The 22,341-nt window shown below is 54.1% G+C and overlaps 2 protein-coding genes across 6 annotated transcripts; one reads left to right on the top strand and one right to left on the bottom strand.

Moving 5' to 3' along the window:
- Nucleotides 1–44: 44 nt before the first annotated feature.
- Nucleotides 45–3,451, top strand: HIRIP3 (HIRA interacting protein 3). Of its 3 annotated transcripts, XM_081553121.1 has the most exons (8): nucleotides 45–645; nucleotides 723–843; nucleotides 962–1,076; nucleotides 1,525–1,703; nucleotides 1,788–2,513; nucleotides 2,615–2,783; nucleotides 2,867–2,965; nucleotides 3,051–3,451. In XM_081553121.1, exons 1-8 carry the CDS (start codon nucleotides 581–583, stop codon nucleotides 3,212–3,214), a joined length of 1,638 nt encoding a protein of 545 aa, XP_081409247.1. In that variant the 5' UTR covers nucleotides 45–580; the 3' UTR covers nucleotides 3,215–3,451. The 3 variants fall into 3 exon arrangements, with proteins under 3 accessions (XP_081409247.1, XP_081409245.1, XP_081409244.1); XM_081553119.1 differs by having other exon boundaries at nucleotides 1,525–2,513; XM_081553118.1 differs by having other exon boundaries at nucleotides 723–845; nucleotides 962–1,080; nucleotides 1,525–2,513.
- A 694-nt stretch (nucleotides 3,452–4,145) lies between these two features.
- On the bottom strand, nucleotides 4,146–22,031 carry TAOK2 (TAO kinase 2). Of its 3 annotated transcripts, none has more exons than XM_081553116.1 (19): nucleotides 21,258–22,031; nucleotides 18,101–18,267; nucleotides 17,847–17,918; nucleotides 17,648–17,749; nucleotides 17,115–17,160; nucleotides 16,888–16,984; nucleotides 16,629–16,742; nucleotides 16,431–16,522; nucleotides 14,391–14,484; nucleotides 14,209–14,290; nucleotides 13,266–13,433; nucleotides 12,831–13,109; nucleotides 12,536–12,697; nucleotides 10,719–11,084; nucleotides 10,430–10,633; nucleotides 9,893–10,132; nucleotides 6,592–6,804; nucleotides 5,472–5,654; nucleotides 4,146–5,389 (listed from the first exon to the last, which is right to left on the bottom strand). In XM_081553116.1, the coding sequence occupies exons 2-19, from the start codon at nucleotides 18,230–18,232 to the stop codon at nucleotides 4,868–4,870; spliced, it is 3,168 nt and encodes a 1,055-aa protein (XP_081409242.1). In that variant the 5' UTR covers nucleotides 18,233–18,267; nucleotides 21,258–22,031; the 3' UTR covers nucleotides 4,146–4,867. The 3 variants fall into 3 exon arrangements, with proteins under 3 accessions (XP_081409242.1, XP_081409243.1, XP_081409241.1); XM_081553117.1 differs by having other exon boundaries at nucleotides 12,831–13,091; XM_081553115.1 differs by lacking the exons at nucleotides 4,146–5,389; nucleotides 5,472–5,654; nucleotides 6,592–6,804 and having other exon boundaries at nucleotides 7,979–10,132; nucleotides 12,831–13,091.
- Between the last annotated feature and the right edge of the window lie 310 nt (nucleotides 22,032–22,341).

The raw sequence follows: 22,341 nt of genomic DNA, 5'->3' as shown, positions 1-22,341 counted from the left end.
GCTCAGGGATCTTAACCACACGATCTGCTCTCCGGAGCAATATCGGGACAGGAACTTTGCTTCCAGGGGATACGCGGAAGATGGCGCCGAAGCGAAGCGTGATGTCACAAAGATGGAGGACGCTGGAGGGCGCCCTTAACTGATTCGAAATGTGCTTAGCGATTTGAAGTCACAAGAAGACATTCCCCCCACTGAGGTTCCTAGTCTTCAGGCGAGGACACCCTTTTCCGTCTGTCTTTCAAAGTCACAGAGGCCTAGTTGTTGCCCGCGACCACGAACGGAGGCAGCGTCGCGGTTTGATTACGTTACAGTCAACGGTGTAGCCGGCTCCGAATCGATTTCTAACGAGAACTTTAAAAAGCGATTCCTTCTAAGAAAAGGAAGGAGCCACGAGACCCTCCAACTGCTCGGCAAAAACAAGTTTTGTCTGGCAAACTCGGCCCAAGCGGCGCTCGACCGACACGCAACGGTCTCCTGCCTCACGGCGTCACGGCACTGCGCGTGCGCAACCTCCTGTCAAACGCTTGGACGGAGGACGGGGAAAAAAAAGGCGGGAGCCGCCAATATCAGGTGGAGCAAAATGGCGCGGGAGAATGAGATGCAGGAGTTCACCCGTAGCTTCTTCCAAGGCCACCCGGACCTCAGGTGCACCGGAGGTTGGAGTTGGGGTTGGAAAGGGCAGGGGCGGGACAAGGACTCCGTCTTGACACGTGTTTCCGCAGCACGCTTACGCACTCCATCGTGCGGCGGCGATTCTTGGCTCACGCGGGCCGCGACCACCTGGAACCTGAGGAGAAGCAGGCGCTGAAGCGGCTGGTGGAGGAGGAGCTGCTGAAGATGCAGGTGTGGGCGTGACCCTGGGCCACCGCGGGCCGGGGTTGTGGCCAAGGAGGAGGGGCCTAAGAGGGGTGCGGCAAAACCCTTCCTTGGTATACGTTTGTCTCTCTTGACGCACACACAGGTGGATGAAGCGAGTGCGAAGGAAGAGAGGCTCCACGTTGGCAAAAAGGCGAAGAGGTCTCCCATCCCTTGCCGTGACCCAGAGAGAAAAAGGTTCCGTTTCAATTCAGAGTCAGGTTAGTGCCTTCTGCGTAGTTGGTTCATTCAAAAAGTAATTATTGGACATATGTTATGTTTCTCGCGTAGCTCAGTCAGTAGAGAATCCGCCTGCAATGCTAGAGACCTGGGTTCAGTTCCTCTGTCGGAAAGAACCCCTGGAGAAGGAAATGGCAACCCACTCCAGTATTCTTGCTTGGAAAATCCCATGGACAGAGGAGCCTAGCAGGCTACAGTCCATAGGTCGCAAGAGTCGGACGCGTCTTGGCGCTATCTTTTTTACGTCCCAAGAACTTAGATGAGGGCGCGTGGCCCAGGAGTCAAGAACCAGAAACACGGTGAACTGAGAGCTTTTTCCTACTGCCCTTCCTTCCATCCATCAAAGCAGGATTCAAGGCAGCGTGTCCCAAGTGCAGGGGGAAGGGACAGGGGAACTCGTCCCAACCTTCTCTTTTCTCCACTTTTCAGAGCCCAGCTCTGCAGCCTCCAGTCCAGACCGCCTCAACCCCTCAGCAAAGAATGGGATGGCAGCAGAAGTCACTCCAACCGAGGATGAGAGTCCAAATCAACCCTCAAAGAAAGCAATTGAGAGCAGTGATGAGGAACAGCAGAGGGACCTGACTGCAAAGATCAGATTAGAGAAGGAGGTGGTGAAGGAGAGCAGTGAGGAGGAGGAAGAGGGCTCTGCCAGAAAGAGAAAGGTCTGGAAAGAAGAGAGCAGTGAGGAGGAGGAGAAGGAGGAAAAGGAGTCCAAGGGCAGGACTAAGAAGAAGCCTGGGACAAAGACCAAGCAGGCACCAGGCAAGGCCTCAGGCAGTAGGAAGCAGGCCAGGGAGGAGAGTGAGGACAGTGAGGAGGAACCTGCCCAGGGAAAGAAAACAGAGGGAAAGAAAGGCGCTAAGAGCCACCAGGAAAGTGAAAAGGAGAGTGAGGAGGAGGAGACCCTAACCAAGAAGAAAGAGAATAGAGAGGAAGAAGAGGACTGGAAACCCACAGCCCAGAGCAGTGGAGGGAAAATGTCAGTTCGGGAGGAGAAGAGCTGTAAGCAGAAAAGCAGAGCAGCAAGACTGGTGGGAAACCGGGGGGACAGAGAGGAACAGAAGGAAAAAGCAGCAGCAAGCAGTGGCGATAGCAGTGAGGAAGATGAAGAGCCCCTAGTACAGAGGAAGCACAAAGACAGGACCCAGGAGAAGGGTGAGAAAAGGCAGAGTGGAAGCAGCGAGGAGGATGGAGAAAGCCTGAGGAAGGTGAAACCAACTACCGGCAAGACAGCCAAAGAGGGCAGTATCAGTGGCGAGGCAAGCGACTCAGAGAAGGAAGTGAGTGACAGCGAGGCAGAGGGGAGCCCCAAAAAGGAGAGGAAGAACCGCTCTTCCAAGAAGAGCTCCAAGAAAGGCAGGACACGAAGTTCCTCCTCCTCTTCCACAGATGGCAGTCCAGAAAGTAAAGGCAGGAAGGTGAGGGTTGAAGATGGAGTGGGAGGCCACCCTCAGGGAAGAGGGAGACCCTGACTCCAGCCCGGAAGGCTTGGCCTTCAGCTTCTGTCTTCCATTGCCAGGCTGGCTCTGGTCGCTCTGGTGAGGACCACCCTGCTGTGAGGAGGCTCAAGCGCTACATCCGGGCCTGTGGCGCCCATCGAAACTACAAGAAGCTGCTGGGTTCCTGCCGCTCACGCAAGGAACGCCTGAGTGTTCTCCGGGCAGAGCTGGAAGCCCTGGGCATGAAGGGTGAGGCTGGCTGTGCCCTGGGGGCTGCAGAGAGAGGGATTTGGCTGCTGGGGAGGGAGGATCATGGGCTGCTTCTGCTCCAGGTAACCCTTCCTTAGAGAAGTGTCGGGCCCTGAAGGAGCAGCGGGAAGAGGCAGCCGAGGTGGCCTCTTTGGATATTACCAACATCATCAATAGTTCAGGTGAGGGGCTTCCTTCCACTCCCCAGGAGCAGGTGGGACGCAGACTTTGTCCAACAACTCCTCTGCTGCTTTCTCCTGCCCGTAGGCCGGCCACGCAGACGCACAGCCTGGAACCCTTCAGGAGAAGCAGCCCTACCAGGGGAGCTATACCGCAGGACCCTGGACTCAGATGAAGAGCGGCCCCGCCCCCCGCCCCCAGACTGGTCACATCTGCGGGGCATCATCAGCAGTGATGGCGAGAGCAACTGAGCTCCCCCAACCCCAGGAGGGACTTTGCTCTGGTAGAAAGCATATACAGCATTCCTCTCACCACAACCCCCAACTCTGCCTACAGAGCAGAAGCAGCTTTCTTCAGAGGACCCGCAGCCCCCACGGACACAAGCTGTTGGGATTCTACTTCTCAGCTTCACATTCTCAATTTAAGGTGTTTACAGGGATTTATTTTTAAAGACCCAATAAAGGAGTGTTTGAATCACCTTGTCAAAACTGGTCCCCCACTCTTAACCCCTGTCCAGGAAGCTGAGGAGCAGCTACTGTCCCCCCTGGTCTGATTCCCTGTACTTTCTCTGATTCTCCAAAAGAAGTCCCAGCATCCAGACCCTGCCATCCAGTCTTGACTCGAGAAGATGTGGCTCCTTCCTCCAGCCTGATCAGTGGGCCCCTCTGACCACCCTGCTTTTTAGCTGATAACCTAACGCCTAGCTGGGAGGAGGATATGAATAACTGGCCATAAGAATGTGAAACAGAATGAAAGGACTGAGGAACAGCTGTTGTTTATGTCTTTCTTCCCCCTCCTGGAAACAGCCACTTAGTTCATGGGCTGACTCGTTCAGTCTTTAAAGGGGAGGGTACAAGATCTAAACCTGACCAACTGGAGCACCCGAGGCCTCTGGCTACAGATCAAACCAATAGAGTCACTTCAGGACTGCTGAATTCTTACTGTTGAGGTTGTTAGTAAGCTGTAAGCCTGGAGCTGCCAGGGGCTTGTGGGTAAAGTGAACCTGAAAATCTGAAGCCAAAGGAAAGGGAAGCAGAGGTCCAGGGACTGATAGCTTCCTTTGAAGTCAATGAAGTCATTGAAATTTTTAGTTACACAGCTCAGTGAGTTCAAGTAACACTATCACCTGCCACTGAACATTCCTTCACACACATTAAGACAGAAAAGGTGAGTCCTAGGATCTGTCAGAATAACCAACAGTTTATTAAAAGCTTGCTGTAGGGCTCTGTGCCAGCCCCATACCTGGGAGGGGCTCTCATGACCGCCCCCAGGCCCGGGAGCAGCCCCTTCCAAGATTTTTATCTTGTTCACCTGCCCCAGCTCTGATCTCAATTTAAAAAAAAAAAAAAAAAGATAAAAGGACAAGACGGCACAGGACGTCAGACAGCAATGGGGGAATGGAGAGACCCAGGCATCCTGACCCCAAGACCCCATCCTGATCTCCTTTCAGGAAGGCCTTTTCCTCCCGTTCTTCCCTCCCAGGCCCCAGACCTGCTCTGCCACATCCCAAGTCTGGGGGCCTGGCGTCCCCAGTCCATGGCCCCATTCCAGGGGGTAGTATAGTTCTCTTTATATAATATATCTAGACCCACCCTTCCCCCTCCCCCAGGGGACTAGATAAATATTTGACACGCAAATCTCCCTCCTTTCCCGAGGCCGTGATGGAGAGAAACCCTGGCACCATGGTGGGGAGGCAAGGGCTCCCGGTCAGCCTTGAGGCACCTATGCCCAAGCTGGCCTTGGGCCACTGGCCAGCCCAAGAAGCTCATGAGATGAGGTCTGAGGGGAGGAGCTGGAGCCAACATCCTATCCCCCACCCTTGGGTGGACCTCAGGCTTACAGCCCTCCAGGATCAGGCTCCACCCACCCCTGCCTCATTCATCTGTTCATATCCACCTTGTACTTCAGGAATAGAAGTGGGAGGAACCATTGAGGATGTGGGAAGCGACACTGGTGCTGCGGCTCAGAGGCCCAGGCACTGCAGCAGCAGGTGGGCCCACACTGTCACTGCCACTGCCCCCCGAGGCTGCTCGCCGCAGGGGCTGGGGGCTGTTTCTTAGCAGCAGCAGGGCTCCACCACGGGGTGTGCCACTCTGTGCCGGTGGCCCCAGCCAGTTTGGGGGACCCGGGGGAGCCAAGAGAGCAGGCTGACGCCAGGCTGGGGGCGGCATGCCTGGTGGAGGAGGGCCATGGCTCCAGTGTGCCCCTGAACGGGGAACTGGCCGGGAGGGCCACGCGGGGGCAGGGGGTGGAGCAGGGTAGCCCTGGGCAGCAGCCTCAGCTGGGATGCCCCCCAGAGCCATACTGGAGAAGCCCAGCCTCATGCTCTCAGCATCGAAAGCCTCGATCTCACGGGCCTGCCGCTCAAGCAAACTCCGGATTCGCTCGGAGCGCCCTGTCTGCAGGGCCAGCAGCTCCTCTTCCACCTGGAGTACCCAGAAGAGAGGTTAGAGGGTCCAGGATAGGGGCTTCCCTCCCCAGCCCATCCTGGAAGCCCAGCCCTCTCACCCGTTGCTCCAGCAGGGCCCGCCTCAGGGCTACTCTCTGCTCCAGCTCCCGCAGCTCCCGTTCATGCTGACTCTCCGTGCGGATCTTGATCTTGCTCTGGTAAGCATTGAGCAGCTCCAGCTCTTGTTGCAGCTGCTGCCGAAGGGCCTGGAACTCTGCTTCCTGGGTTTCATCAAGCCGCAGCTAGAGATCAGGAAGAACAAGTTTTAAGGGCCTCCTCCCCGACCCCCACAATCCTCCCCTGCCCCAGTAGGCCTGGGCCCTAAGGTTTCAAGCAGCAGCCAGTCTCAACATCTATCAGAATGAAAGGTCGTCATACCCTGTGACACAGCAATTACACTTCCAGGAATTTATCCCCCACGTATACTTGCACATGTGCTTGAAGATGTTCACTGAAGCGGTGTAATAGCAAAATACTGGAAACAACCTAAATGTCCACCAATAAGGGATGGGTTAAATAAATTATGGTACATCCATACCATGGAAAAGTCTATACTCTTAAAAAATGAGACATGTACTGACATGGAAAGATGTCCAAGAAATATTAGGTGGAAAAAGAAGTTAAGAGGACAGTTTGCAAAGTATGATTCCATTTTGGTTTAAATTTTTAATATAATTTTTCCAAATATGCATAGGAAAAAAAAGCTAATACAATCCATTTTTAACAATTACCTCTGAGAGGTGGGATTAGGTGAGGGAATGGTAAATGAATAAGGACACTTTTACTTTTTATACTGTGTTAAGTGACCCATTCCAGTGTCATGTGATCACTAACAGCAACCTTCAAAACCCTCCAAACTGGCCTGAAGGCCACACTCATTTTGATTTGCTCCCTGTTCACACATTAAACTAACTCAGGCCCAGGAAAAAAGTACAGCCATTCTTTCCTTGGTGGTTCTTGGTGGAGTAGGCAGGCTGGCTTTGTCAAGACCTTAAGAAAATACTTAAAGAGAAATAATAAAACCACTGCAGAGAATCCCAACAGTGGGAGAGTATCTGAGTTTCCCAAGAACAAAAAGCCCTCTCTCTCTCTACACTCCCCACTTCCAGTGTTCACAGCTAAGCTGGAAATACAAAGGCCAACCTCCACCATGCTCCCTCCCTGGACCCCAGGCCTCACCGCCTGTGAGCTGAGCATCTCTGAGATGGACTGGTCGTACTGCTCGGCTAGGATTGCCAGCTTGCGGGTCTGTTCTTCCTTGAGCCGCTTAAGGAGGCTCTTGTGCTGAGCTTTGGGCGTGGTCTCCAGCAAGTGGGCCCGCAGAGCCTTGTACTGCCGAGTCTGGATCTTACACGTCTCCTGGAACTGCTTCTTGATCTGCAGCTCCTTAGACTATGCAGTGGACGGACCAAAGGGAGATGGGGGCAGGGGGGAGGAGGAGGAACAACCAGGGGAGAGGGGGAGAAGAAAGAGAGGAGGAGAGGAGACAGCAGCAGAGACAGGGAGAGGGAGAGAAACAGAAAACATGTTAGACAGAGGGGGCGGGGGAGCTGTATACAGACAGACATGGAGAGACGGGGTTGTGTGGAAAGAGATCAAGAAGATGCTCAATGGGCAAGAGATGCAAAGAGAAGAAGACAGCTTCCAAGAGCATGTTCAGAGTTGGGTGGACAACTCACAAGAAACAGCAGGAGAGTTCATGAAGAGGGAACTGAGAATCTTTCAAGTACTGAGTGGCACACAAGAAGTTTTGACCATGCAGAGGAAGAAAATATGACCTAGAGATAGATGCCTGTGAGCACATACAGAATATACACGAGTGAGAAAACCAAGTCACTCAACACACCCATGGAAGACAGCAACAAAGCTGAGGAAAGACAGAGGAAGTCTCAGGTTCATCACCTCAGGGTAGGAGGGAGGGAAGAAGGATAAGCACCAAGCCAAGAAATGGATAAGAAAGGGTGGCCCCATTTCGGGCCACACAAGGGAAAGGGGCAAAGGCGGTGGCCAGAAAGGGCCTGACAAGTTCAACAGGCCAGCAGCTGCCACCCTGACCAGACCTCCGCGTTCCAGCCCAGCCCTTGTGCACTCAGCTCCCACTCCAAGCCCACAACCAATCCCATTTCCACGGCCCCCACACTGTCTGGGCCCCCAAACTCACCACCCCCTACTGGGGAGGGTTTGCAGTCCCATCCCCCAGCCCTGATGCCAGGAGAGAAACTCAGCTCCCAGACAGAAGGGAACCACACAGGGAGTGGGTTGGGAGAAAAGGCAGTGAATGAGGACGAAAGGACCCAGGACCTGAGCACTCTCTGGGAGGAATCCACATACAGGGGAACCGTGGGACCAAGCAGCTCAACAGGGGCCCAGCCCCGCCAAGCTGGTAGTGGTCATGGTGCAATGAAGCTATGAAGGTAGAGAAGATGAGGCTGAGGAGTGAAAGGGGTTGAGATAACGTAGATGGGGTGAAAAGGTCATGGAACTGGGGACCAAGGGTCCAGACTGGGGGCATACCGGGGAGGCTAGGCGGCAGGACAAAGCAGACAGAGGCAGCCTGGGCCAAAGGTACAGTTCCGCTCAGATATTTTATTTGTGTTTGTCTTTTTCTTTTTTTTTGGTGGGGGAAAGGGGACAGGTTGGAAGGGAGACAGAAAAACAAAATCAAAGAGAGAAAAAAAAAAAAAACATGACTCTTCCCACCCATTGCCACCCCTGGCCCCAGGCCTGAGTTGATGAGGGTGAGGATGAGCACACACACAGCGGGAGAACAGCAATAACTTAGGGTGGGGAGGAGCATCAGGAGGACACAAAGTATCGTCTCTGTCTCCAGACTCAATGGCGGAGGAGGCTGCCTGTCTAGAGGCCCAAGGGCTCGGGGGTGAGGTGTGGGGCAGGGGGAGGTGAATGGGAGGAGAGGCCAGGGAATGGAGAAACTTCACTGAGTAGTGGGAGATAAAGTGCTCAATGCTCTGGATTTGGGCTGGGGAGGAGCTGGAGTTGGTCACCTCCAGGGAGGCAGGGCCCGGGACTGGCGAGCTCGGGATCTCCGCCCAGCGAGCATCCCTGGCGGTGGCTGGTGGGAAGCAGGAGGGCCCAGGCGGCGCTGGCTGCGTGGGAGCAGCCGGGGGATACGGCTGGGCCGCTCACCCCGAAGCAGACCCCAACTGGCCAGTGTGTGGACAGCCCAGGGGGGCAGGTGGGTGGCTAAACTTTGGCTGGCCCGGGCCAGCCGCCAGTTCCAGCCCTTGCACAGGGCCCAAAACCTGGCCAAAAGGGCTAGTGGATGTCGGGCAATGCGAGGGTTACCCCGTCGGGGCCCAGGGACAGGAATACGGCTGCGGAAACCATCCTTGTTGGTCTTGGGGTACAGTGCAAATAGGCCCCGGTCCCCCACGGCCCCACAGCCCTGCAGGGCCCGGAAGACCATGGGTGACAGGCGCAGCAGAGCCCGCAACCAGAGTCGAGAGATGCCCCGGCGCATCCGGGGGCCCTGCTGTCGCACCCATTTACCCCCTGCTGCCAGAGCTGCCAGAGGTAGAGCCAGGCCTGGCCAGGCGAGGAGCCAGGCAGCCCCAAGGCCCAGAGGGACGCCCAGGAGGCCTCGGCGCCAGCTCAGACTGAGGACGGCCCCCAGTGCGGTGCCCTGAGCCAGGAGTAGGAACAGACTGGGGGGCAGGTGCAGAGCTGTACAAAGAAGTAGGTAGGAGGCCCCCAGGCCCACCAGCCCCACCTCAAGGGCCAGCAGGGCTGCCTGCAGGCCGCCCCCACCCTGGGCCGCCAGCAATGGGAGCAGCAGCAGAAGTAGTAGGGGCAAGAGGCCCGAGGACGACCCCACTGCAAAGGAGAGTCCAGCCAGGAGGCCATGGGACAGGAGTCCAGGGAGCTGGCTAGTAGTGCCTGGCCTCAAGTGTGTTGGAGGGGGTTCCGGGGGGATGTCTGGTGAGGGACAGCCATCTCCAGGATCCCTTGGGGTCCTAAATGGAGCCCCCTCCTCCTCTTCCTCTTCCTCCTCAGGGACTGGGGTCAGTGCTGGACCCTGAACCCAGTCAAGCTCAAACTCCTCACCCAAGAGGCTGCCATCCTCCTTCCCCCACAATCTCCATTCCACGGATGCCTCCTGGCCCACAATGCTCCTCTCCTGCGGTGCTGGGGATGGCACTCTAAGCTCCTCTGTCTCCTCCTCAGGTAGCCCCCAAACCTCCTCATCAACCAAACTCTCATGGTTTTGTGGACTGGGGCTAGCAGTTCCTGACTCTTCCCCCAGTATCCTCTGCTCCTCTGGCTCCAAGGCAGCCCCTTCCTTCCCCAGAATCCTTCTCTCTGGAACCGCTTCCTCCTCCTCTCCCAGAATTCTTTGGTCCAGGACTGCCTCCTGGCCAGGTGAGCAGGGCTGCTCTTCTCTAGGGGCGCCTGTGTTAGGTGGTCCCACAGCCCCAGGAACGGGGAGCGGGAGGCCCGGGGGACGCTGGCCTGCACGTACTTTGAGGCTCTTGGGCTGCTGGCGAACCTGGGCCGCGTGCTTCTGCCGCAACTCCTGCTCACGCCGCTTATTGTATTCCAGCTGGTTGCCCAGCTCCGTCTGGTGCTGCAGGCGGGTGAGCTCAGCCCGAGTGCGCTGCACGGCCTGCAGCTGCCGGAGCTCCAGCTCCCGCGTGGCCTCGTGCTGCCGCAGCAGCAGCGCACACTCCAAGTCCTTCTGTGTCTGTTTCTTGTTCAAGTCCTGAGGGAAAGGTTAGGAAGCCCTGTGAGTGTCAGGAAACGAGAGCCCCAGGACTCCTTGGCAAGGGAACTGAGGGTGGGGAGATGAGGGGTGTGGGTGAAAGGGGAAAGGGTGCCAAGCTCCTGGCAGGCTGGGAACTCGAGCGGGGTCTGGTGGGCACAAGAAGTCAGAGAGATGCTGAAGAGAAGCCGACCCACAACATGAATAAGGGCAGACAGGAAAGATGGTCCCAAGTGAGGCAGATGAAACAGGGCAGGAGCCTGGGACCTGGGAGGACCAGGAGAGGGGGAGGCTTACCTCTCGCAGCAGGTCCTGGTCTAGGCTGTGGCGCGCCAGCAGCATCTTGCGCTTGTACTGGCGACACTGCAGCTCAAAATACTGGCGCTGCCGCCGCAGCAACCCAGCCTCCTCCTCTGCCTGGCACTGCTGTAGCTGCTCCTTCTGCCGCAAAAGCCACTCAGCCTTTTCCCGCTTGGGGGTGCTGGGGTTCTCCTGCAGTTCCTAGGAAAAGGCAGTGGGAAAGCCAGGGGGTCAGGGTCTGCCTCACCCCCCACCAACCCCACCCACAGCTGCGGCCCAAACCTACCTCCTTCAGCTGCTCCTTCCGCAGTTTGTAGGTTCGCTTCTGCGCCTCCAGCAGGGCGGCCAGCTCCTTCTTCTGCTGCCCAAGGATGTGCTGCTGGAACTTCCGCTCCTCGGCCTGAGCGGCTCGCGCCTCCTTCTCCCCAATGGCCTGGTGCCGCCGGGACAGCTTTTCGGCCTCAGCCCCAAAGCCAGCCCGCTGTGCCTCGAGCTCCCGCTGCAGCCGCGCACTGTGCTCCTCGCGCTCACCCCTCAGTCGTGACTCCAACGCCAGCAGCTGTTTCTGGTGCTGTCGTCGCATCCGCTTATAGCCACTCAGCTGCTCCCGCAGGGCTGAGTCCTGCTCATGCTCCTGAATCTGACGGCTGACCTGGGGAGGGAGAAAGGATGAGGAGTGGGGCGCGGCTCTGGCCCCCGTGTTATTAACACACACACACAGTCTTCGTGCTGTATGGGCAACAACGTGAGTTTTAGATGCATGGGTTTAATCCTCATTTGGTACCTTCCTCACTTAACCTCTCTGAACCTGCCACCTCCACTGGAGAATGGAGACATCATCTCCTGCGTGGGTTGGTGTGACCCCATCAGACAAGAAAAGGGACTGAACACAGGGTCTTGCCTAAAAGTAGGGACAATTCAGGTTGATTCAAAGGATTAAAAGAATCAAGACAGACCTGGGCCCAGACCCCCAGCTCTGCCATGTGACTTCAAGAAAGTTAATGCTGTTAAGCCTCAGTTCTGTTACAGGAGACAATAACACCTCCTCATAGGGGGCTGTGGAGATTACGTTCGATACCTATGTAATAGTACCTAGAACACTCTGAACTAGAAAGTGATTGTTCCTTCCCCTTCAGCAAACATTGAAGACCCTTTACAGACCAGGTATGGAGGCAGAATACAGACCATGGGATGTTGGATGACAAGAACACTGGACCTGGATGCCCTCATCTGAAGTTTGAACTCAGATCCCATTGTTCAAAGGCTATGTCAATGGCCCCAAACTAGTCCAGGTGGCCAAATCCCTGGAAGTCCCAGACCTCTTGCACAGCACCACAAAGCACCAAGCATCAGAGGGTCTGAAGAGTTATCCTAGCAGAACAACCAGTTGTAAGTAGAGGCTAAAAGAACATAATAGACCAACCAACGGCCTCCAAGAGCACTGTCGACACAGCTAAACAAGAACATAATCTAAAAGTCTACTAAAATTATAGACAAAAAACTATGTCTTAGGAAAACATAGTTTTCCTATGAACTGAGAAAAAAAAAAACTAAAACGCCATGCCTTTATTTTAGGAGAGGACCAAGGTACTGGTCACAGAATTTGAGAACTACCAAAGGGAGCCCTTCTGAGTCACAACTATGTCATCTCTTAAATGGAATCATATCCTCACCCTCCCAGAAAAGCTGGAAGGATTAAATACAGGTAGGTGTGGGGGCCGGCAAGCCAATTACTGGTACAGGCAAATACCTGTACATCATCTCTGCTCTCTAGGGGCACAGAATCCAGCAGACCTGTCACAATGATGTTCAGGAGCACCACAGCACAGGACACGAAGCACCTGGCTGGCCAGGAGCCTGGGAAGACCCACCAGTAGGTGCTATTTAAGTCTAGCCACAAAGACAGGGTGAGAGTTGGGCAACGTGACCAAAACAGTCTACTGAGAGAAGGGAGACGAGAGGGGAGGATTTAGGTTAGACAGTCGAGGTAAGAAGGAAGTGACAGTAACAGAGTCTGGAATCTGGACTTAATCACACCCCATAGGGAGAAAGCCATTTCTGAACTTAATATAGTCTGGGGGGACCCAGGATGGCTGTGCTTACCAGGGAGGCAGTACGGATGGTGGCAAAGTGGTCCCTGTTGCGGCAGTAGGCCCGTCGGCGGGTAGAAGAGGTGGTAGAGGTGGGAGCCGGGGCTGCAGGTGGCTGGAGAGGCCCTGGGGTCATCTCTGGCTGGTAGGGGTCATCATAGAGGTTATCAGAGCCCTAGAGGAAGAGAAGGTGGAAGGAATGCCCAAGTCTCAGAGGTCAGAGGGTCCAGAGAGACTTCCCTGAAGACCCAATCAGACTTGGAGCAGGGCCCTGTGGCTGTCAAGCCTACTCAGGGAGAGCTGCATACCGGCAGTCGGTGGATGATGGAGCTGTGGGAGGTGACTGTGTGCTCCCCCTCCTGCATCATGGCCATCTCCCGGGCTTCAGGGCCTTCTTCCTCCTCCTCCTCTTCTTCCTCCTCCTCTTCCTCCTCCTCATTATCAGAGGCATCTGCCAGGCTGTTGACTGAGCTGCTCTGGCTGGAGGCGCTGATGGACATGCTGGGCACTGAATGGCTACTCTCTAGACTGGTCAGCGTCCCGGCCCGGTGCATGTAGGGCTCTGCCTCCTGTGGACAGGACATGGGCTGTTGGGCAGGGAAGGCGAAGGGCAAGGCAAGTGCATGTGGAGGTAGCACACAGAGACAGAGGGTATGAAGAGGGGTGGGAGAGTGGGACTAAGCAGCTGCTCAGAGGCAAGTACAACATGGTGGTGAAGATGGTGGCAGGGCACCCTGGGTCACCTCCTCCTCCTCTGGGGCCTCGGCGCCAGGGCCGTTGGGCGCCTCCTGGAACAGTATCTTCTTCATCTTGCGGTACTGCAGGTTGTCCAGCTCCCGAACAGCATCCTTGGTCCTCTGGATAAGGTCCATGATGACTGTGGGTGGCCGCTCACGGAGCACAAAGCGGTGCTGGGGGAAGAGAACACTGAGACCTGCTGCCAAGCACCCCCGCACCCCAACGTCCCATGGATACTGGCATTCCCTCTGGTCTGAGGCACTCCCCTGGGGCCTGTGCCCACCATAGCCTGATGCTGGCCCTGCCCCAAGCCATCCTCCCACAGTAATTTTTACCACCCAATCTCTACTCCCCAGACACTCTTGTTCCTCGAGGCACGGCTGACAGGCGAGAACAGCCAGAGATCTGGATTCTAGTCCAGGTCTTCAAAGTGCTCTGGGCCCCTGGACATGTCATGAGGCTTCTCTGGGCCTCACAAGGCATCCCACAATTATAAAATAAGTGGGTCAAACTAGACAGTTCCCAACTAGGGGTCCTAGGGCCCCCGTGGATCTCTGAAGGAATGGGGGCCCCTCTACTTTTGATAACTCGAAAAACACCTAGGGAAATCATACATTTACCCACGACAAGTTTACATAGGCTTTTGGCTGGAATTACATTAGATCAGTAATGTAATTGTCAGTAACCCTGGTTATCGCACGCTGACCAGAAGCTCTGACTTGCAATTATGTATGTCTTTAATTAATGAAAGATGCGAAAACAAATTATTGCTTAATAAAGGCAGTCTCCTAGACAAACTCTTGCAAAACAGAGTCCACTGGGCACTGGGGATGGGTGTGGGAATTCAAAAATGAAGTTCTTGGTAGAGGAAGAATCAGGAATCACTACTTTCACTGGGGTGTTTCTGTGATTCCAACAAACTTCAGTTCTAGGTCAGTGAGCCCTCACCTTCAGAAGAACCTCTGAGGTTGGTCTGTCCTGAGGGATTTTCTGAAGGCAGGAGTCAACAAAATTCCGGAAGTACTCAGACCTAGAAGTCACAGGAGGGTAAGGGTGGGGTGGGGAGGGCATGAGTCAGGCAGCCTTACCCCTATGGCCTAACCCGTGGGCCCAGAAACCCCAGTCCTCACCAGTGTCCTGACTGGAGCACGGGGGACTCGTTCTGTGCAATGTGGTATAAGGCACTCATCGCATTCATGTTAAACAGCGGTGGTTTCCGTTCCGCTACAGAGAAAGGTCAAGGGGGAGAAGGTGAGAGGTGGCAGGTGGGCAGAGGAGACTTAAACTGAAATCAGATGACTCTGGTCCACACCCCCACTCCCTGACTTCCTCGCTCCCTGACCCTAAGCAATTCCCGTAATCTCAATCAATTCCTTCCTCTCTAAGATGCAATATCCAGCCTCTCCACTGCACATAGGTAGAACAGGGATCAGAGAAAACAACACACACAAAAGCATCAACAAAGACAGAGGAAAGCACATTCACTTGCCAGCCCAGGTAATATTTACCAGGTGCCCAATGAGAGCAAAAAACTTGCTTAGGTACTGGAAAAGATAAATAGATAGGCCCTGTCTTCAAGCAATTTCCAGTCTAACAGAGAAGGTTAAATGAGACTGAACAAATAACATCAAGTTCAAAGTGCTAATAGCTGGCCTAAAAGCAAAACAGTAAATGGCTGAGAAGCCAGGCCTTCAAGTTGGTCCATTTGCAGGGGTTTCAGGGAAGCTTGTTTGGAAAAAGGAATAATGGAGGTAGGCCTTAGTTCAGAAGTTGTAAGCCAGAAGCCCCTTGTGGCCTAGACAAATGTTTTGTGTTGTTTTGGTTTGGGCCTCAACAATGATTTTTAAATTCTGACACTAGCAACGGAATAATCTAAATTTCCAGTTTCTTTTTAAAAAAAATTAGATCTGGTGAAATGAAGCCTACATTCCTGCATAACAATGGGCTGGAGCTAAACAATAGCTGCCTGTTCTCCTGGGAACAGCAACCTCCAGTTTGCCTTAGTCTCCTCCATACTGCTTCTCTGACACCAATTGAGTATCAGTTGCCATTTACCATCACGACTGATTTTTTTTTCCTATAATAGAGAAATAGTTTTCTGTGCACATTTCTCTACCAAAAATTAGCACTAAAATGGATGGCTCTAGATTTTTCTTATATTGGCCTGCTTCTCATACTTCCATCACCTATCTGTTCACAGCCTTAAACGGTAAATGTGTACATAGAGGTAAAGCCAAGTACAAATCTCCAAGCTCAGGCCAAGGACACGGTACAAAGGTAATTAAGAGGAAATATTCATAGCACACTTAGGGGTGGAGCTTGTAAAGGGGAAAGCCAGCCTTCAGGAAGCAAGAGCCTTAAGCTTGGTGTCAGTAAGAATGGGGAAGGCTTCAGTCTTGAAGGCAACAGAGAGGCTCTGAGGAGGAGAGAAAACAGCACATCTCTGATGTAAGTGTGTGTGTGTGTGCTTACAAACATTTTCTCCCTACAACAGTTGTTGCAACAGCATTGGCTGGCAGAAAACAGAACCTGAACGTGGCTTCAAGACCTCATGAACTCACTGAACCGAACTCTTTGGCCTTATCACTCACTGCTCTTTGCCACCAACTAAAGCTAGCCTCAGCTCCCCAGGCCTGCTCCTCATTCTGTCTGTAATGCTTTTCTCTACAAGTCTTCCAACAGTTACCTATTACTTGTTGTGTGGTTGGTTCTGTTTAGACATCTCTGCTACAAGAAGATGTTCCTCAGCCCCTAACTAGGCCAAGTCCCTTGTTTTCTGGTTGTACTGTTCCTGTATCATTTTCATTCAGCTTTTTTCACAGAGAGAAAAAATGCCTACTTCCCCCACTTGAATGTAAGTTTCAAGAAAGCAGGAACCTCATTCACTGCTCTACCCTCAGAACCCACTAGTACAGTGTATGGCACACAGTGGGCACTCAAAAACAGATTTAGAACTAGAGTAGTGGACAGGAAAAGATGAATGCTATGAAATCTTTTGGTTTAAGAAATGGCAGGGTTTGACAGCTGCTTGTACTGGGGATCAAGGATCCTCAAAATGGACAGGTGCCTGGAAGCCTCAGAGGATGGGATAGTGTGAGGATAAAGCAAGAAAAAGAGAAAGGAGTGGAGAGAAAAAGAGAGTAAAGGAGCAGAGAGGCGAATGTCCTTACCCAGCTCGATGCAGGTTATGCCTAAGGACCAGACATCCACCTTGCCATCGTACTGCCCCTCATCCATCGCCAGGATCACTTCTGGAGCCATCCTACGAGAACGGTCAGGAGAGAGAGGCTAATCACCCGCCCAGACCCTGCCAACTCCTGCTCCCAACATCCCAGGAGCTCTCTCCATTCACCACCACTCCCGCTCACCAGTATGGGGTGCCCACAAAGGAGTTGGCAGGTGCCATGATGGATGCAGAGCCGAAGTCCCCCAGTTTCACCAAGCCTGGCTCTGACAGCAGGATGTTTCCAGCCTTCACATCCCTGCCAAAGGCAAAGCACAGGGGTAAGACATGCATCTCAGGAAGGCTGGGCAGGGGCTTTGGCCAAGAAGACTGCAGCCCAGCACAATGAGGGGTGGTATATAGAGCACGCTCTCCCTCCCAGCCCTCACCAGTGCTGCTTGTACCTGTGGATCATGTTGTGGGAGTGCAGATAAGCCAGGCCCTGAAGGGCCCCGTGGGTCACAGCTGCAATCTCCACCTCCTGAAGGGGCTTCTTGTGCACTGGGGAGTAAGGGAAAACCATCAAACGAGGGAGTCCAGGGTGGGGCTGGAACTACCTTCCCATTACCCATCCCCTACAGCTTCTCTGCTCTTCTCCCTTCTCCCACTTGTTGGCCAAAGAATCACTTACCTTCCAGAAGGTCAGAAGCTGAACCCAGGCAATACTCCATCACCAGCTATGGAAGGGTCAAGGGTCAGAGATCAGCAGACCTGGCCACCCCTGGCCTAGCTCGCTTGGGGAGAGATCCAAAACAGAGGGCTTCCTTGCCTAGCCACTACTCAAGCAATGCCCCCAGGGGTAATAACAAGGAGAAAGGACAACTGAGAAAACAAAAAGGTGGGGGAAGTCCCTGGAGTTAGGACCTCCTTTAAAAAGAGCGCAAGACATCACTATCACCAGCAGCTGAATCCCATCATTCAATCTCCTGCTCCTCCAGCCCACGTGCCCCACTTCAACTGCTAACAGGCTATGTCACTCTTCAGCCTCTCCTTCTGGATGCACAATATGACTTAGTCTGAGGACTAAAGAGGTTGGGAGAGGTTTCCTCCCTTCCAAGATCTGCATGACAACCCCCTGAACAGGGCCCATCTCGGAGACTAAACCAGGATAAGGACAGGCCTGAGTACTGGCAAAGATGAGGGCAAAGTCAGGGGCTAGCTCACCCAAGCTGTGTGCTCCCTCAGGTAACAGCCCCGGTACTGAATGGTATTGGGATGCCGAAGCTTCTGTAGGAACCGCACCTCCTTGATGATGTCCTGCCATTTCTGAGAGAAGGTAAGAAAGGGGAGGAAAGGTTTACTTAGCCTGTATCTTAAGACTGGGGTCCTCGGCGTCCTACCCAGTCTGTCAAGCTCGACCTACCTCATTTGACTGCTTCCCACTGTAGGACATCTTCTTGATGGCCACCACCTCACTATTCCGGACATCCCGGGCCTGAGGACCAGACCAGAAGGTAGTGAAGGCCCCCAGAAAGCACTGGGCAGCAAGAAGACTTGCTGGTCCAGTAGGAGAGGGCAGGAAAGGCTGGTGTGGTGGAGGAGAGGAGCATACAGGGCTGTTTGGAGGTCCACAGTGGGGAGACACTCCCTACCCCACCCTCCCAAGCCTTAACTCACAAAGTACACAGCTCCAAAGCTGCCATGGCCAATCTCACGGAGGTCAGAAAAGAGCTTTTCTGGGTCATCCTTGAAGAAAAGCTCAGCCACGTCGGGGTCCTTCAGGCTCCCGGCCCGGCCCCCAGCTGGCATGGTGGCCCCTGGGGGCCCTGAGAGTGGGGCTTGACCTGGTGAAGAGATGGGACCCTTAGGACAAACACCAGGCCCTCAGAGAGAAAGGAGCCAGCCCCTCAAGTTTCTGCCTTCTCTCCTAGTCCCAATGAGGGGGAGGCACTACTAAGGAAGGGCAAGGGGAGATTAGGAGCAACATCAAAGCTCCAAAAAGAAAATATAATGAAGTTGCCCTGGCAACCAGAGTACGGGGGGCTGGGTCCCTGGAGTCCCTAAAACTGCAGGAAGACTGGGAGTTCAGCATCCTCACCAACACCCTCAGTCCTCAACAAGTTTCACTTCCCCATAACCCCTAAATCTCCCCTCAAGAATAAAGATTCTGCCTCCCAGCTAGAGCCCCATGTCCCCAAGTGTCCTGTCCCACAAGTCCCATGCCCCAAATATTTCCAGGCACCTTCCCGTTCCCCTTGGTGTGGAGGCCCCCTCCTCCCTCAACCTCTCACACTCTGGAAGAGAGCAGGAAACAGCCAGGCCGGAGGCAGTGGAAATCCGGCCATTGTTACAAGTGGGTACTGGCCCAGAGGGGCCAGGAGACTCGCTCTCAAAAAGGGCCAGGGATGCTGTGGCAGGCAGGAGATCCAGAATGGGAGGACAGAGAGAAATGGCATCTGGCTCTGTGGGCCTGCAATCTGGGCTGCCTTACTTGTCCAGTCCGATGGCATACCCATTACACACGTATAGGACACTGGCGGCACAAAGAACATGTACTGAGCATATGTAGTAAGCACCTTCTGTGCATTATCTCATTCAATCCTCACCACAACCTTATTAGGTGTTACTATTACCCCTGTCTACTTTAACAGTCCTATACAACAAGAAGGGAAGGATCGTTATCACCATTTCACGGATGAGATCGCTGAGGCATGGAATGGAAGGACTTCTCCAAGGCCAGCGAACAGGCTCTTCTCCTCTCCAGTCAGGCCTGTGTACTCATTTACTCTCTCAAAAACTCACCCCAAGCTCAGTTCCCTCCTGCAGGAAGCCTCCCCTGACTACCTCAGCTCTTGGGGAGAGCTTCCAGAGCCCACAGTCAGAAAAATATTGAAAACTCCAGCAATACATCAGTCAAGAACCCCCAACCCCCAGGGGATTCCAGGCAAGCGCCTGGATAAGCACTTGTTGGAATTTAGGTACAAAGGAGTTTTCAGTGGGACTGGATTCCCAGGGCAGAGTTCTAGCTCCTTAAAAGCACCTAACAATTTAGCATGTAATTATATTCTGTTGTGCATTGTTTCCTGTTGTGTTGTTAATTTTGTCTCCTCAGCCCAACTGGAAGCTGGAGGGCAAGAAGTAAGCCCGACTCTCTGGTGGGCCCCCAGGGTGCAGAGGGCTCAGAATAGCCTGGGAGATTGATTGACTGCCCTCAGCCCAGCCCCAAGCAGCTCCCAGGCCCTGTTCTCCATTCTCCTGCCAGCAACCCTGCCAAGCACCCCTCACCCCCACCACACACCCACACACAAAGGCAAGTGCTCACAACTTGCCAAAGGAATCTTCTTGACCTCTTTATCAGCACCCAGCCAAGAATGCCAACCAAGGACCCCAGGTCACATATAAGAGATGCCAGCAAAACACCACAAGGGGCCTCTTCCTCAAATTACAAACATCTGAGTGATTACCAAGGTCTGTGCTAAATCCTAACTACCTTCTAAAACGGGCAATGTTACCTCCATGCTATAGACGAGGAAACCCAAGCCTGTCCACCCTAAGCTACACTACCAGTGCATTTCATTCACAGTGGACAGCAACAAGGCTTTGAGTAAGTTCCTTAACACTTGGTCTTCTCTTCAGTAAAATGGATTGCAGTGTGGAGCTGTTGTGAAATTTTAAATGAGATCTCATACTTAGGAACACTATGCAGACACTCAGCATATGGATTTTTCCTTCCCTGCCTCCAGAGTCATCACCACAAGGCTTAAATACTTTGGGGATCATTCTACCCCCTGGCAGCTTGGCTTTAACTGTTAAGAGACATCACCATCATTTGTCGGAAGACACAGCCCTCTTAGGAACCCAGGCCAAAGATGGGGATCAGGGTAAAGATGAAGGTCACAGTAGAGACAGAAATCCATGAGGCAGAAGGCAGAAGCCAGAGCCTCCCATCAGGAAAGGTTCTGAGAACAGCCCTCCTAAAAAGGAAGCTCTCCTCCCTCTCATTCTTAAATCTCACCCCAACCCATTCTACTTTGGACCCCTGGCTAAACCTAGGAATAGAGGAAAAGAGATGACAAGAGACAGGTGTGGAGCAGGAGCAAAACTTGATCAAGGACCTGAGTTCAAATCCTGATTCTGCCACTGTGTGACCTTGGGCAACCTCTCTGGGCCTCAATATGCTCAACTGTAAAATGGGAAGACAGCAATAAAACAGCCCCCCACCAGATGAATAGAGGGAGAGATCACATGAGAGAATGGACCTAAAGCACTTTGTAAACGATAAATCTGACAAATGAGAGTCCTCATACCATCACAGCAAGAGGTTGGAAGGTAACAATAGATGAGGGGAAATACTGCCAAGAACCCCCAAACACAAATGTACACACACACTTCCTTGAAAGGACAAGAAACCCAATCAGACCAAGCCTAAAGAACATATAAGCAGACCCACCACGGGGAGGAGAGGTATGGGAATTAACACCCAAAAGGAAAGAGAGTTACAATCATGAAGGGGTAGCTGTGAGGGGCAAAGTGAACAGGGAGATGACCAGAAGGGTGCAAACCCATCTGATTAGCTCAAGGACTGTAGGGCGTGACCCCGGGTGACATGACAGACCCTGTCATCTGAGGTCCCCCATCAACTAGATATAAGGAGGGGAAGAGGAAGGGGAAGAAGGTGGCAGCAGAAGCCAAGACTAGCCAGAGGCTGACCACTGGCTTAGCTGGCTTCCCCATCCTGAGGAGACAGTCTACCCAGGCCCAGTTTCCCAGAAAAAAGCACCCTTTCTTCTCAAGCTAAACACAGGGACCCGCGCCCCTGCACCCCGTGTCTCACCTGGTAGGGGTCACTGTGGTGCCCCAGCGCTTCCGCTTCCTCCTGGGGTCCTCCAGCGGCTCTGCCAAGCAGGGAGAGGGGCAAGGAGACCTTTCCCCTCGCCACCTCTTCCTCGGCTTTCGCCCTTCCTGAGGGGCGGGCCCGGGAAGCCTCCCCTGGAGGGGAGGGAGTGACAACCTGATCTGACCTCGCGGTCCAGTCCTCCTCCTCCTCGAGGGCGACAGTTGCTGAATCTCGGATTTCTGATTGTGGGGTCTGAACCCCAGATATGTGAAAGGGGAGAGGCTGAATCTGATATCTGAATTCGTGGGGAATGAACCCCGGACACTGGTGCGGGCAGGGTCCTGAACCCCAGATATTTGAAATCCTATGAAACAGAGCCCCAGGTTTATAGAGGTTGGGACCCGAGTCCCGGATATCTGGAATCTCAGGGGCTGATACTAGGATATCTGAGAAGCGTGGGGTCAAGCCCGGAAATTCGGGACCAGGGGACTGAGCCCCAGGTCTTCGGCCACCGACAGGGGGCCTACCCGAGGACGTCCGACCGCACGGCCCCTCTCACGCCGGGGTCCGAGGGTGACAGCCCCCACTCCCGCCCCAGCCCCCTCCCTTTCCCCTTCTCTCTCCCGAGGGTAGCTGAAAGATTGTAGCGAAGGGCGGTCCCCGTGCCCTCTCTCTCTCTCCTCTTCTCAGTCTCAGCCTCTCTCCGCGCGACAGCCCTGGTCTCGTCCCGGTCTCCCTCTCCCTCTTCCTCCCAATTCCAAGATGGAGACCGGGCGGGAGCGCGCAAGCGCGGTAAGGACGCCGGGCCAAGGGGGGCGGGGCCCCAAAGGAAACAGCCCCGCCCCTCTCCCCTCACTGCTGCTGCCAGAGAGCTGGGCAGCAACCCAGCCAGAGTGCGCGCGCGCCCCGCCACGCGGACCCTGGGTGGGAAGAGGCGGGGAGAAGGGTTAGTCTTAGAGAGGGAGGAGCCCAGCGCGCTGTCCGACAACTGGTGGTGGAAAGGGATGCGGCGCATGCGTTCGCCCCGCCTTTGCGCGGAGCCCGAGCTTGTTGCTAGGGGAAGCTTTGAGGGGGCGCGGGT

The sequence above is a fragment of the Giraffa tippelskirchi genome, chromosome 13 (assembly GCF_054371585.1).
Source record: "Giraffa tippelskirchi isolate mGirTip1 chromosome 13, T2T-mGirTip1v1.2.pri, whole genome shotgun sequence".
Lineage (NCBI taxonomy): Eukaryota > Metazoa > Chordata > Mammalia > Artiodactyla > Giraffidae > Giraffa > Giraffa tippelskirchi.
Note: the sequence above shows the minus strand (reverse complement) of the source record. Positions and strands in the feature narration are given on the sequence as shown.